This window comes from Leptodactylus fuscus, chromosome 5, assembly GCF_031893055.1.
Source record: "Leptodactylus fuscus isolate aLepFus1 chromosome 5, aLepFus1.hap2, whole genome shotgun sequence".
NCBI classification, from domain to species: domain Eukaryota; kingdom Metazoa; phylum Chordata; class Amphibia; order Anura; family Leptodactylidae; genus Leptodactylus; species Leptodactylus fuscus.
The window spans coordinates 135207210-135222772 of record NC_134269.1 but is presented as its reverse complement, the minus strand read 5'-3'; the positions used below and the strand labels follow the sequence as shown (position 1 = coordinate 135222772).

General features: G+C 40.6%; 1 protein-coding gene across 3 annotated transcripts in view; it reads right to left on the bottom strand.

The window, feature by feature from the left end:
* The window catches only part of PNPLA8 (patatin like domain 8, phospholipase A2), a 48213-nt gene that overhangs the window by 18567 nt on the left and 14083 nt on the right, over positions 1-15563 (bottom strand). For all 3 annotated transcript variants that reach the window (XM_075274236.1, XM_075274235.1, XM_075274237.1), the window contains exons 4-7: positions 12691-12842; positions 12047-12141; positions 8882-9053; positions 3512-3569 (exon numbers count right to left, since the gene is read on the bottom strand). In XM_075274236.1, the coding sequence (XP_075130337.1) occupies positions 3512-3569; positions 8882-9053; positions 12047-12141; positions 12691-12842 (477 nt within the window). The remainder of the gene's footprint in view (positions 1-3511; positions 3570-8881; positions 9054-12046; positions 12142-12690; positions 12843-15563) is intronic.

Sequence of the window (15563 nt, the reverse complement as noted above, 5' to 3'; positions counted from 1 at the left end):
CATCAGCACTTGATAAAGCAGAACATAGCAGTGAATAAACTCCCCATCCCACAGTTGTATTATACTAAATGAATAATTGATCCACTTAAGGGTAAGTGATGCTTTTCAAAGCTGGAGAACAACATCTCTCACAAAAGGCCACTTTGTTGTGAAATGCAGAAATATTCATTTTTTTCTAATATTCTGATGACGGTCTAGAAAAAATAAATAATGCGGAAACCTTCATTGGCTTGACTCTGGAAATAACTGATGTGATTCATGTATGTGTAGGTGCTGTGAAGGAGGGTTTCTCCATCACATGGCACCTTTGTACAGTGCCACAAGCACCTGAATATTCTTCTAGCTGCAAATGGAGGCATATAGATTTTTGTTTCTATTGGATTGCATATAATGTAGGAATGAATACACAAGAAAGTTTTCCAGTAAATAGGAGAGGCAAGTGTGAATATTCCATTCACATATACAGCAGATAGCAATGATAGCTATATTTACATTATTTCTAATAATAATCAAATAAGACAAACTATGACTTTGTTCAGTAGGACGTATGCTTAGCACTCTCCATAAAAATGCCAACTAACTGGTAATAATCAGGAAAAAACAAAACATGACAATTCTATAATAAGTATCTATAGGGATGTATTAAGGCCGTCTAGATACAGGCAGAAAGATGAATGAAATATACATGTAATGCATGGAAATAAAAATTTTAAAAACGTGTAAAATATTTATGTTACATCTTAGTATCACTGGCATGGTTTATAACTTATAGCAAAAAAAAAATATGTGATCAGTGATTTGATGCTTTTCACAGGTTTCTTGTCTCAAAATTATATGAAGTAATATAACAAATATAAAAAACATACCGTATTTTTCGGACTATAAGACGCACTGGACTATAAGACGCACCCAGGTTTTAGAGGAGAAAAATAGGGAAAAAAAAATTTCAGGCAAAAAATGGTAAAATATTTAATATATGGGAGTTGTAGTTTTGGAACAGCTGCAAGGCCACATTGACAGGTGACCCTGCAGCTGTACGGGGATGTATAGGGCGTTTTTTTTGTGGGGCCAGGTGTACTTTTTAGATATACCATTTTGGGGAATGTTTATTGCTTAGATCACCTTTTATTTAATTCAGAGGCAAAACAGAGAGAAAAACCCGGCAGTTTAGCACTTTTGATTTTGACGTTCACTGTACATAAAAATATTAGTAGACCGGGCATTTTCAGACACAGGGATACCTAATGTATATGTTTCACAGTAATGTTATACTTTTATATGTATTCTAGGGAAAGGAGGCGAACTTTTATTTTATTTTTTATTATATTTTTTTAAGTGGTTTTTTTTTTTTTTTTTTACTATTTTAATATCCCCCGCCTAGGGGGCTTGAACCTGCAATCATTTGATTGCAAGTCCCATAGACGGCAATACAAGTGTATTGCCGACTATGGGAGATTCTATACATTACTATCGCGGAGGGTCATAGACCAGCCGCGATAGTAATATATATCTATGACAAGCCTCGGAGCCTTCATTAGGCTCCCGGCTGTCATCGGAACAGGCCGGCTCCTGCGGCCTCGGCGTGCAGGAGCCGGCCTGCATCACTAAAGGTATGGGGCCGGTGGGGGGGGCTAACTAACTGCCGGGACCTGTGGAGGAGGAGCGGGTTTGCAGCATGGCCGCGCTACTGCCACCGCTGGTTTTCTTCAGCGGCAGTAGCGCGGCAATCTGCAGGCCCCGGCAGCTAAGACAGTCCCCGGCATCTGCTGTAATAGACCGGCGGATGCCGGGGAGTGTCTTAGCTGCCGGGGCCTGCAGATTGTCACACTCCTGCCGCTGAAGAAAACCAGCGGTGACAGTAGCGCGGCAATCTGCAGGCCCCGGCAGCTAAGACACTCCCCGGCAAACGCCGGTCTATTACAGCAGATGCCGGGGACTGTCTTAGCTGCCGGGGCCTGCAGATTGCCGCGCTACTGCCGCTGAAGAAAACCAGCGGTGGCAGTAGCGCGGCCATGCTGCAAACCCACATTCAGACTATAAGACGCACCCTCATTTTCCTCCAAAATTTTGGGGAAAAAAAGTGCGTCTTATAGTCCGAAAAATACGGTATATGGGAGTTGCAGTTTTGCAACAGCTGCAAGGCCACATTGACAGGTGACCCTGCAGCTGTACGGGGACGCATAGAGTGTTTTTTTTTTGCGGGGCCAGAAGTACTTTTTAGTTATACCATTTTGGGGAATATCTATTGCTTAGATCACCTTGTATTGAAAAAAAAACCCGGTGGTTAATGATATATGATTTTCTACTTTTATATATATATTCTAGGGACAGGAGGTGATTTAGAACTTTTATTTATTTTATATTTTTATTATATATTTTTAAAGCTTTTTTTTTTTTTTTTTTTTTTTTTTACACTATTTTATTCCCCCCCGGGGGCTTGAACCTGCGGTCGCTTGATTGCAAGTCCCATAGACGGCAATACAACTGTATTGCCGTCTATGGGACATTCTGTCTATTAGCATTACGGCTGGTCATAGACCCAGCCGCAATACTAATATATAGCCGTGACAGGCCTGGGAGCCTCATTAGGCTCCCGGCTGTCACCCGAACAGGTCGGCTCCTGCGATATCGTCGCACAGGAGCCGGCCTGCAACTTTACAGGTACGGGGCCGGTGGGGACCGGCCCCGGGGGAGAAGGGGCCACCGATACTGACCCGGCATCCGCTGTACTAGAGAGGCGGATGCCGACACGGGATAGACGCCGGGGCCTGAAGACATCGCTGCGCTCCTCTGCCCTGCATGAAGCCAGCGGCGGGGGGACGGAGGAGCGGAATAGCATCGCCCCTGCCGCTGCTGGCTTCATGCAGGGCAGAGGAACGCAGCGATGTCTTCAGGCCCCGGCACCTGTGCCGGCGTCTATCCCTTGCCGGCATTCGCCTCTCTATTACGGCGGGTGCCAGGCGCTACATTCAGACTATAAGACGCACCCTTCTTTTCCCCCCAAATTTTGGGGAAAAAAAGTGCGTCTTATAGTCCGAAAAATACGGTAATAGTTATAACAAAAGAACAGACTGAACTGACAGAGTGAGGAACTGTGAACTAGATCTATCAGACATTTATGACATATTCTGTTTATATGCAATAAAGGTCTGTGATTAGAATACCCCTTTTAAGTTCTGAGACATTGAGCATATCAAAACTCTCCATGTTATGTTTGGGTTTAAAAACGTTGACACTAATGATAGGTTCACGCAGGACTTTTCTCTCCACCGGAAACCCAGCAGACCCCATTATAGCAGGTTTCAGCGTGTAACCACTTTTTAAGCAGACAGGGTTTCCGTCTTTCGGGTCCCCAAGCAGACTCTAAAGACGGAAACCCGAGGGCTGGTGTGAACCTAGTGTAATTTACCAAGAAGCCAGAACACCATTTGGTAAGCACAAAAACAAACATTACACCTTTTCCAACTATACAATTCTGTCATACAGACACCCCCAGCTGTAAAATACTTACTTTAGGGCATAGTGGATTTCTTGCTGTCTCAATCATAAGGTCAGAGCCCATTCTTTCCCTTTATAGAAAAACAAACAAATATACATATGTACATATTAATATGAGGAATAAATAAATAACTCACTAAATCTTGGAAAACCTCTTAAAGTGTAACTAAGCTTTCACACAACTGTTGATATTGTTTGAACATTTTGAATGATACTGTATTAATGAATATTGACTATTTTCAGCAAAAATCCTGCTCTTATTTAAAGCTAGGGCTACTTGGTAATTTTGGCTGCACAAGGATGCTGCAATTTTATTTGCTACTAGAAATAGCAGTCCCCACAGGGTCGCAATAGAACTCCATTCATTTACATTATTGAAGAAACCACAGTACGACAGACTGATCTTTGGATGCACAACAGAAGTTGCATCCAAAGCTGCTGTGTGGGACCAGCCTTATTCTTTCCCTTTTTTCTGGATTCAGTATAGAAATCTGTACACTGTTTTCACTAAGGGCTAGTTCACACGCAATTACACGTGTGCATATTCTATCGCGGCTTTCCGCTCTGGATTAGGCCCAAAAGAATGGGCCTAGTCCAGATGGTGCTGTCGCGAGGCGGACATGGCTGCTGATTCAGCCGCAGTATCCGCCTGAAGAAAGGGCAGCTTGCTTCTTTTTTCTGCTAGCGGCAACATACTGCTAGCGGAAAAAGAACGCTAGCGGTCTACATAGACCGCCATTGTGAGGGGGCGGATTATGACATGGATTCCGCGCCAAAATCCACCCCCCTCTTGCCCCATGTGAACGGGGCCTAAGAACATGGGCTCTTTTATAATGCATGGAGGCCGAGACTGGTGAAAGGAAGGGATAGCAAACTATCCAGCGCCACCTTCTTCTGTTCACCACCTCCGTATCTTCTTTCCTGTTTGGCCACAGGAAAATGTCCGACTGCACCCACTGCGCATGTCTGTCAGCCATTTTCCTGTGGTCAAATGGGAGAGGACACAGGAAAATGGCTGACAGACATGCGCAGTGGGTGCAGTCAGACGTTTTCCTGTGGCCGAACAGGAAAGAAAACGCGGAGGTGGTGAACAGAAGAAGGCGGTGCTACATAGTTTTCTCCCAGCACAGGGGACACCCCCAGTGTTGTTTGAGCACTGGGGACCGCCCCCAATGCTGCAAGAAAACAAATTAGCATATGGACAAAAACCGGGATATCTAAGGAACGGCGGCGCGGAGAAGACATCTAAAGGTAGGGGAAGAATAGCCTTTCTTAAGGCTATTCCTAGGTGGGTTTAGCTAAAACAGGATTCTATTGATAGAATCCCTTTAACTAAAGTACCATATATACTAGAGTATAAGCCAAGTTTTTCGGTCGCATTAGTAATGTATAGAATCTCCCATAAAATGGTGAAGAAAACAAAAGAAGCTTCAAAAAAATATAATAAAAAAATAAGATAAAAGTTCTAAATCACTCATTTCCCTAGAATACATATAAAAGTAGAAAACGACTGTGAAACACAAACACATTAGGTATCCCTGTGTCTGAAAGTGCCCGGTCTACTGAATATAGGGTATCTGCTCCTGTTCCGTCGGGAAGGGGTTAATAGGAGCACTGCAGATATCCTATATTCAGCCAGGCTGAATTCCAAGTGGGGGAAAAAAAAAAAAACCAGTCCTCAAGCTCAGGGAAGGGGCAGATAGAAAACCAAAACACCCCCTCCCCTTCCACAGCAACTATTGCACCCAAAATCTCCGACCATTTTAATTTTTGAAATTTCCCCCCTCGGCTTATACTCGAGTCAATAAGTTTTCCCAGTTTTTTGTGGTAAAATTAGGGGCCTCAGCTTATATTCGGGTCGGCTTATACTTGAGTATATACGGTATATTACAAAATGTATTAATGGCACAAGTCTTGCCAGAAAATCTAAAGTTGTACAAAACTTTAGCCTTAATGAAAAAATATAATTTTTTCAAATATAAAATTTTATATTTTTACAAATATAAAATTTGTTTCTTTGCTGCAATGTGACTTCTACTTACTTTCTGATCCCATCTTATTTCTCTTTCTCACAGAGTTTGCATGAATTATGCATGATAAACCATGGTCTATATTCCTCCCTGGTGATCGGTTAAAGAATGTTATTCCTTCATTATTATCTGACCTACATAAGTAACTAGTTCACTGGAAGAAGTAGTGTTGGAATAAAACATAACTTTTATTTCTGTACTAGCTGGTACCCGCGACTTCGTCTGTGGTGGTTGTAGAAGTGGGTATATACAGGCGCGGGTAAGGTTTTCGTACTGTGTATAAGGTATGGGATATGAAATGTAACTTTGTATCTTGTTTTTGCTGTAATTCAGAGAATACGTGAGACTTTTGTGTTGAAGTTAATGTGTATTTGAGCTGCTATATATACTGTGATCTGAGAAACTTTACATAGTGACTTTGGGACAGAGGTATTTGAAGTTAACCCTTTCCCGCCGATGGCATTTTTTGATTTTCGTTTTTGACTCCCCTCCTTCTAAACCCCATAACTTTTTTATTTCTCCGCTCCCAGAGCCATATGAGGTCTTAATTTTTGCGGGACAAATTTTTCTTCATGATGCCACCATTAATTATTCTATATAATGTACTGTGAAGCAGGGAAAAAAAATTCAAAATGGGGTGGATTTCAAGGAAAAAATGCATTTCTGCGACATTCTTACGGGCTTTGGTTTTACGGCGTTCACTGTGCAACCAAAATGACATGTCCCCTGTATCCTGTGTTTCGTTACGATTCTGGGGATACCAAATTTATATGGTTTTAGTTACATTTTGACCCCTTAAAAACAAATCCAAAACTGTTAATTTTTTTTTTGAAAAGTCGCCATATTCCGACAGCCGTAACTTTTTTATACGTGCGTGTACGGGGATGTATATGGCGTCTTTTTTTGCGGGACTGTGTGTACTTTGTAGTTCTACCATCTTCAGGAAATGTTATTGCTTTGATCACTTTTTATTCAAATTTTTATCAGAATCAAAACAGTGAAAAAACGGCGATTTGGCACTTTTGACCATTTTTCCCGCTACGGCGTTTACCGAACAGGAAAAATATTTGTATAGCTTTGTAGAGCGGGCGATTTTGGACGCGGGGATACCTAACATGTATGTGTTTCACAGTTTTTAACTACTTTTATATGTGTTCTAGGGAAAGGGGGGTGATTTGAATTTTTAATCCTTTTTTTTTTGTTTTTAATATTTTTTTTTAACTTTTTTTAAACATTTTTTTTGCATTTATTAGACCGCCTAGGGGTATTGACATGGGTGGGCGGTGTCGCGGATTGTCAGAGCGGTGGGGGTCGGCAAACATGGCTGCTCCAGAGCGTTAAAGAGAGCCTCCTGGAGTATCGTTAAGGTGAGGGGCAAAGTGGTAAAGTATATGTATATGTGATTGTGTGGGGTTAGGGGCGAGGCTGCAGAGGGCAATATGAATTTTGTGGCTTGCTATGGTCCAAAGTGTGTGAGATTGCAGAGATGGTGATGTGAGTTTGGGTTTTGTGGGGGTCCTGGGAAAAACGTATGTGCGCTATTGTGACGAAAAGTAGCCTATTGCGCAATGGGGTGTATTAACTATGTTTGTGGAAAATTTCAGCCAAATCGGTCGAGCGGGTTTTGCGTGATTGACTAACAAACATCCGAACACACAAACCCACAAACATCCAAACTCACAAACTTTCACATTTATAATATTAATAGGATTTTGTAAAAAATTGGCTCAAAAAATGCAAATAAAATTAATCTGAAATCGCTCAATATATATAGGTGGTGTGGGACTGATTCAATAACATCACACTACTGGGCACTAGTACTTCAGATAAAATGAGCTAAAGAGAAGAAAGATTGCAGTCAAAACTGCAGTTCTCAGTGCATTGAAGGTGGGCATGGGTACTTCATAGCTCATACTATCTGAAGTACCCATGCCCACCACCAGGGTACTGGAAACCATAATTCTGGATGCAATCTTTCTCCTTTATCGCCTGTCATTATGTCTATAGGGTTCTATGTATGTCTTGATTTGGGGCTACCTTTTTTTTTTATTGCAGCAGTGCGGCTTCCTATCCAGTTTGTTCTTTAACATTGGCTGCACATTTATGTGGTTGCTTGTACTCTAGACTTTTTCTAGCACTATATATATTTCTGATGAGCCTATGGTGAAATACAGTGAGGATATGATGAGTGTTATTATATTTATATACCCTTATATTACCCCAGTGGAGTGGTATTGTTGGGGCAGAAAAATGCATTTATACACCAGAACTGTAAAGCTGGCTATACACATTAGTTTTGTATTGTCTGAAATGGCTGATTTTGACAGGACTCAACCACCTAATCTGTATGGGACTCCCAGCAATCCTCAACAGAGGAAGATAAGGATAGGGCATGTTGGATTTCACCTGCCTGATCCTTTTATTCTGTGGGAACTAAGCCAAAGGTGTCTGCTATGGCTTTTTCCCTTCTCCAAGTTCATTACAGATGTTCTAACAACCCGCACATGCATGTGTATGGAGGAGTTGGGTGAGTGCTCGGCAAACAGCCAGCTTAAAGCACTGTTCAGACCTGGTGAATAACTAAGAAACTCAGGCACCTCAAAGCAGAGTACAATGCTAGTTAATTGGTTTTACAAAACCTCATTCACATATAGCAGAAAAACCATGGAGCACATCAACAGCATATTCTATTATGTTGTAAATTTTAGGCTAATTTTTGCCAATGATTTACCATTAGCAATAAACACAGTGAAATTTGAGGCAGATCTGCAAGAAAACCATGCAGTACATGTGGCGTTCAAGGTGGATTTTCAGACAAATTGTTTTTGAAAAATTTCCTCCATATTTGGACATGGCCGAAAAGAGGTCATCAGCTATTGCGTGCATCTATAATAATATAGATGGAGAGGGAACACAATATTATTACTTACGCTGGGTTCACACCAGCGTTCGGTCTCTGTTCCGAGATTTCCGTCTTCTGCATGCAGAAGACAGAAACCTGTCAGACCGGGTGCGGCTGTGAGAGCTGGTGAGCGATTTGAGCTCTCCACGGCGAAACAGTTTTTTTTTTTTTTTTTAACTGGACACAAAGTCCTGCATGTCCGACTCTGTGTCCGGTTAAAAAAAATAAAAAAAAACTGTTTTGCCGCGGAGAGCACAAAATGCTCACCAGCGCTCACGGCCGGACACTTTTCAAACCTATTCATTTGAATGGGTTTGAAAAATGCCTGCAGGTTTCCGTTTCCTGTCCAGTTTCGGGCAGGAAACAGAAACCTGAAAACGGAGACCCCGGGCGCAGATGTGATCGAGCCCTTAACAGACTGGTGTGATTTAGTAAAATGCTGCATACTCACCTAAGCATTTTTTCCCACATTTCACTATTATAGTAGGCATGGCTCCAGCCCATTTTAACCGTGCCAACAATAACATTCTGCTTGAAGACGTCATTTCCTAATTTACGATATAGGTCTTCACACTCATCAAGCGGTATATGGAATAATCCCAGCATGAATGCCAGTATAGCTCCTAGTAAAGAAGAAAATAGTTTGCGTATATTACACAGCATGCAGGAAAATACTAAAAGCAAAAGTCACATCATCTGTCCTTGTACAATAAACCACTATATGGGAAAGGCACAGCAGCTGCTATACCATGGCTTAGTGCATTACACAGCCTGAAACATCAACACCATAAGCAAGTGTGATTTATCTCCTAGACATGAGAATCCAAAATAAAAAAAAACAAACCCAAAAACATCTAGTGGCATTTTACCATACCACACAATCCGGTTCTGTTTGTAAAAATACAAACTGACCAGAATTTTATATATATGCTGTATATGGAAGCTCCCATATGTAGGTGCTTTCTGGGGTAATAAGTTTTCGGAAATTGCATATAAAACCTCTGTTATGGGGGAGAAACTGTTTTGTTTTTTTTTCAACATTTTGCAATATTCATTGCGATTAGCTTCATAGAATATGTCATAAGCCCTGGCCACAGCATGCTAAGAGAAACACTAACAATGAATAAGCGAAAAAGGTTCTCAAACAGAGTGCGCCATCTAGTGTGCACATGCAAGAACAACATCCCAAGTGTCAGCAGCCAAAACACTAGGCATTATCATATTAGCAGCTATGTATAACAAGTATCACAATCAATGTCATACAGTATATTGCTGTCATTTCTTTCCCCTTACTTCCTACATTCCTGATCCTGATGCCTGAGTGCAATGTGTAAAAAAAAAACAAAAAAAAAAAACACACGACCTTTTTAGGACTAAGTTTATACCAAGCTTTTTTTTTTTTTTTACTGAATAATTGCATGTCATTTTTATTTGCTGTTAAGGTCCATGCACACTGTACAGCTGGATGCAATTAAATCAGCAACAGAAACAAATGAATGGAGTTTTGATGCAGTTGCTTTATTAAACAAGTTTCATCTGTAAATTTAAAAAAAGAAACGCATCAAAACTTTTTTTTTTCTGTTGCAGTTTTGATGCAAATTTAACTGTCCTCCAATGTACTGTACGTATACACCCTTATGAGTAGCTCTACTATGCCAGTAAGGCTCCTTTCACACTAACAATTTTTCTGTCTGTGTGCTATCTGTAAAATGGACAAGACATGGACAGCACACTGACCCATTATAGTGAATGAAGTCATCCATACATTGGTTTCAATTTAATGGCTGTTCTTACCCAGATGAAATGTAGGGCATCATGTTCTACTTATTACTGCAATTAGAAACTGCAGACATTTCTTCTGTTAGTCTGTGTTCACACAGAGCTTTTTTTTTTTTTTTGCTAAAGTTGAACTGGGTGTAAATGTGAAATGCAGTAATGTTACTATACATCTCACCTATATGTTAGCATCCAGTACACTTCTAATGGAGCACCAGAGATAACTGAAGTGCAGTGCTTGGCTATTACTGATGCTCCTACTGAAGTGAATGGGAGTGATAACCGTCACCAGTCCCTTTCACGTTCAGCCTGAGTACGCTTAGGAGAAAGATGCTGAAGATGAACTTTATGGAACAACCCCTTTAAGTAAAATGGTTATGATCACACAGGTGAGATGCATAGAAACATGTGCTACTCAATGCTGCAGTTAAAAACTGCACACGGTTCTTCAGCAAAAAGTGCAGTAGGATCCCACCATGAGGCTGCATAATGCAGCTAAAATACATTGCATTTTTTCCTGCAGTGTTTTTCATTGAGTTTTTGCTGCATTTTTTTCCTGTTTTTTTTTTTTTGCATTCTTCTATTAAATCAATAGACAAATAGGCTCTCATGAATCCACAGCTAAAATTAACATGCAGCGCGTTTCAAAAACACACAGAGTTTTGAGGGGTCACATGGTGGCTCAGTGGCTAGCACTGCAGCGCTGGAGTCCTGGTGTTCAAATCCCGCCAAGGGCAAAAAAAACGTCTGCAAGGAGTTTGTATGTTCTCCCAGTGTTTGCATGGATTTCTATCTCGTATTTCAAAAAAAAAGACATACTGATAGGGAAAAAAAAAAATGTATATTGTGAGCTCTATTAGCGCACAGAATTTTGAAAAGATAGCCGAGTGTCATACGTCAGACTGTGTATGCACCGAATTTACTGGGCTGTATGTTATATGGGAAAAATCTTTAAAACTCTGCAACTGCAGTTTTAGATTTGCAAAAACGCTTAACTTTTAAGTGTCTACATGTGTAAATTTGGTTACATTTATGAGAAAACCCTTAAATAACTGGTGTTATAGGATGCATGTGGACACTGGCTGTATATGGTACCCTAAATTATAGTAATTTATGATGCTAGGAGTCCTTGCTTCTTTGCTACATACTGTTCTGTACTGTAATCACTACAGGAAAGCATGCAGGTAAGAGGTAAGGACTACCATAAATGCAGGAACTTTGTATGGATTGGGACAAGTTCCAGATCACAGAAAGAATTCATGGCCATATCCATTGTCATCTGATCAAGACAAAAGACTGTCACTACTATGATGGGCCCTTATAATAATGTGCCAAGTATTAATAGAGTCAATTGCTAGATATGATGACCCAATTATAGATGGGGTTCACAAACACTGCACAAATACTAGCGGGTAAAATGACCAGACCAGAGAATGCAAAATTATTAAACATACCCATGTCTTATGGAATCACCAAGAACCATCTCTGACTCTAAGGATTTCCGCCAGATGACCTGGAAATGCAGCTGCAGAAACTGCATAGCCAAGCTTTAGTAAAACACATTTCAGATATCACTTAGTTTCTGTTCTGGCATAATGGTCATGGTTGTTTGATACAGGAACTTACAGTACATAATTATTATTTTATGAGATATTGACACTAGACAAGAGCATCACAAGGGATTCAAGAAGCATGTCTTGTTGAAGCTCATGTCTGGCTAACAATATTCCTATACAGACTACTGGATTGTCAATCAACTCTCTCATACTCATACAACAAAACTTAACGCTATATATGTTGCCTAAGATTATCAGAGCTCGGTGCTGAGATTTCCTTTTACCTGTGCTAACACCGCAGATGTAATCGAAAAGCTGATGCACTGGCTTCCCAGTCAGTTCTTCTAACTTCCTTAGTGTCTGGAGGGCAACAACTCCTCTGCAGCAAGAAAATAAAAGAGAAAGTCACATTTGCAAGCTTAATGGAAGGCCAAGTATGAAATGTGTACATTATTTATTATGCAAAACATAATAGAGATCAGCTTACTGCCAAGCAAGGAATTGTAATGCATTTTATTTACTTACATGTGTAAGGCTGTGTTCACAACTTTGTTGAAATTTATGTTTTTCCTGTTCCATTAAAGCAAGAGAACCTGAAGTCCTGATGAGGACAGATACATCATATGATGGCCACTAATGTAACCCATTGATTATAATGGGTTTGTCAGGTATCTGTCAATGGGTTACATTTATTAAGACTGGAATTTAGTAAAGGACTCAACACGTGAGGACACAGCTGATTTAGGAAGAGGCTCCAAGATCTTCATAAATCAAACACACTCCCCTACACCAGAGTAGAGATCTCTGCCAACTAGGAACTAGCGTAGAATTCCATTATAACTCACACCAGAAAATGGAGGCTTCGATCAGAATATCAGACACAGACGTGAATATTCTCCTATAAGCAGTAAAAAACAGTCAGAATTACCTGGTTCCTCCACCATCAATAGTTAGCACCCTAATGCCCCTGCCCTTCACAGGATCATTGTAACCAATCAAGGCTAAGGCCTCTCGTACAGCAGCTCGGAGAGTCTCATCATGTGCTTGCCGTAGGCGCAGTAAGTAGGGAATGGCTTTTTCCTAAAATTAACAAGGAAAAAAAAAGAATTATTCTTGATTTCATAAAAGCCAGTATTTCACACCAATTATCCCGGGAAAGAGGTCTCTCCCTGATATAGAGCACAGTAAGGCTACATTCACATCTATATTGGGTGTCCATCCAGTGCGGATCAGAACTCACCAGATGAAAAACATGACTTTTTCAACCAGTGATTAAAGTTAAAAAACACGGACACACTTATAAACTCCCAGCAGTGGGACAAAGGAAGACGTTAATCAGAAATTCTCAGAAGTTTGGAATGCGTGGTGCAACTCTTACTCATCCATCACCTAGATCATTAAAGGGGTCACCCAGGCAAAGTTTTTTTTTTGGGGGGGGGTCAGGGGATGTAAAAAAAAACAAAAACAAAATAACCAATCCTCTGGTGCCCCTCAGTATGGTCTAGTCCTGCCAGTCCATTGTTGTCTTCTGGTGAAAGTGCCTGCCACATGTGACTGCTGAGACCAATCAGTGGCTTAAGCGACCCGGCATGTCACAGCCAGCAAGGAAATTTCACCTCAATAAGACAGCTGAGCAGCAGAACTAGGTCGCGTAGGGAGGACACCAGAGAACTGGGAACAGGGCAGTAACACCTCCCCCTGCCTATTTAAAAAAAAAATAACATTTTTGCCCAGACAACCTCTTTAAAGGACTTGACTATCATCTGGACTCGAGAGCCCTCATAGATATAAATACTCTTGATCTTCCCCTGTCCGGATACTATAGAGTAGTGCACTGACTTGAGGATGCCTCTGTAGGATACAAAACCTGTGCTACATTTTTTTTCTGTTAGAACATGTCTATTGTTCAGCTATTATACACAATGTAATAACTGTGTTATCTATTTGAGGTTATTGTGTTGTGTCCTGACTGTAACCTACTGTAACATAATAGCTTTCCTCTTCCCACTATACTTTGACTCCATTCAATGCTAACTGTATTTTCATATACTAGCAGTAAAATGCTTTGTCTTACTTATTGAGATATATATATATATATATATATATATATATATATATATATATATATATATATATATATAGTATTGCATTTTAATAAAACAATTTAAAAAAAAACAAAACAAAACCGGACACATGATGGATTCCTTTAGTCAATACAGTTCCTCAGCTCCATTCATGTTTGTTATTTTATTTTCAAGGTCCATTGTTGTCCATTTTTCCATACTTCTGGTCCTCCAATGGACCAGTAACTATTTTAGTGCTGCTGGCAGCACTGGAGTAGAGTTACACTTTAACTTACACTGGATTTGTAAGTGTTGCTTTCACATATTTGGATCAAACCCATAGATGTCCGTGTATGGATGCCGCTTCCTTCATGTCACGAATATCCATGATTAGGCAACATCTTTAATTATAAAGGATACTTTCACGCTATATTTATACTTTTTGTTTTTGCCAGTTTTTCCTTATTACTGCAGCACTGTGCTATTAAAATTAAATGCAATGCTCTTCTATAGCAGTGAACACAGAGAAATAAAAGTGCAGAACAGGACAGTAAGGGTGCAAGCTCTTACTGCAGCAGCCACATGCAGGTGGGGTCTGCAGCCCTGCAACAAGAAATGTCATTATACTAGTAGGTGTAGGATGGGAATGACCGACAAATGATAGTTTTTTTTTTCCTTTTATTGTTCTCTGGTTTGGGGTTTATTCACACGATTATGTTCTGCCAGATGGTCTGTATTTCCCAGGCTGACCACAGCTGTGTGAATTGAATTTACCACACTATAGTTATCTAAGATGCAGTGAGCTCCAGAATAAGCAGACTGCACCATGTGCTCACAGTTTTATGTCATGTCAATACCGTGGCGATCTGGCCATTCGGGAGTTCACTGCTAGAGATGAGCGAGTAGTATTCAATCAAGTAGGTATTCGATCGAATACTACAGTAATCGAAATACTCGTACTCGATCGAATACCATGTGGTAAACGCAGTAAAAATTTGATTCCCCTCCCACCTTTCTGGCGCTTTTTTTCACACCAATAACTGTGCAGGGGAGGTGGGACAGGAAGTAGGACAACGTAGGCATTGGAAAAAAAAATGTATACAGTCATTGGCTGGCTAAACCAGTAGCAGCAGCAGCAGCAATAATAATAATAATAATAATAATAATAATAATAATAATAATAATAATAATAATAATAATAATAATAATACAGGGACTTGGGCTTATTAGATGCCCCCAGGCATGCTTCCCCTGCTGTCCCAGTTGCATTCCAGAGGTGTTGGCATCATTTCCTGGGGTAACATTTTGAACTTGGTGACTCCAATTGGTCGAATTTTGGTTTCCCTGAAACGAGCATGTTTTTCCCATAGACTATAATGGGATTCAATATTCAAACGAATAGTGGAATATTGAGGGTCTACTCTAAAAGAATTTTCGAATATTTCACTACTCGCTCATCTCTATTCACTGCATTATAACTACCTATGATGATAGGTGTACCATTCACACAGCAGTGGTCACTCAAAGAAAGAAGACCTGCACATAAATAGAACAGTCACATAAACATACCTCCCAACCGTCCCGATTTCCGCGGGACAGTCACGATTTGGGTGACATGTCCCGCGGTCCCGGTTGGAGGGAGGTATGTCCCGATTTCAACTCAGATCTGCGTCCAGAGGACGCAGATCTGAGTTGAACACATTTGCGGCTGAAGCAAGGAGCTGACACAGGTCAGCTC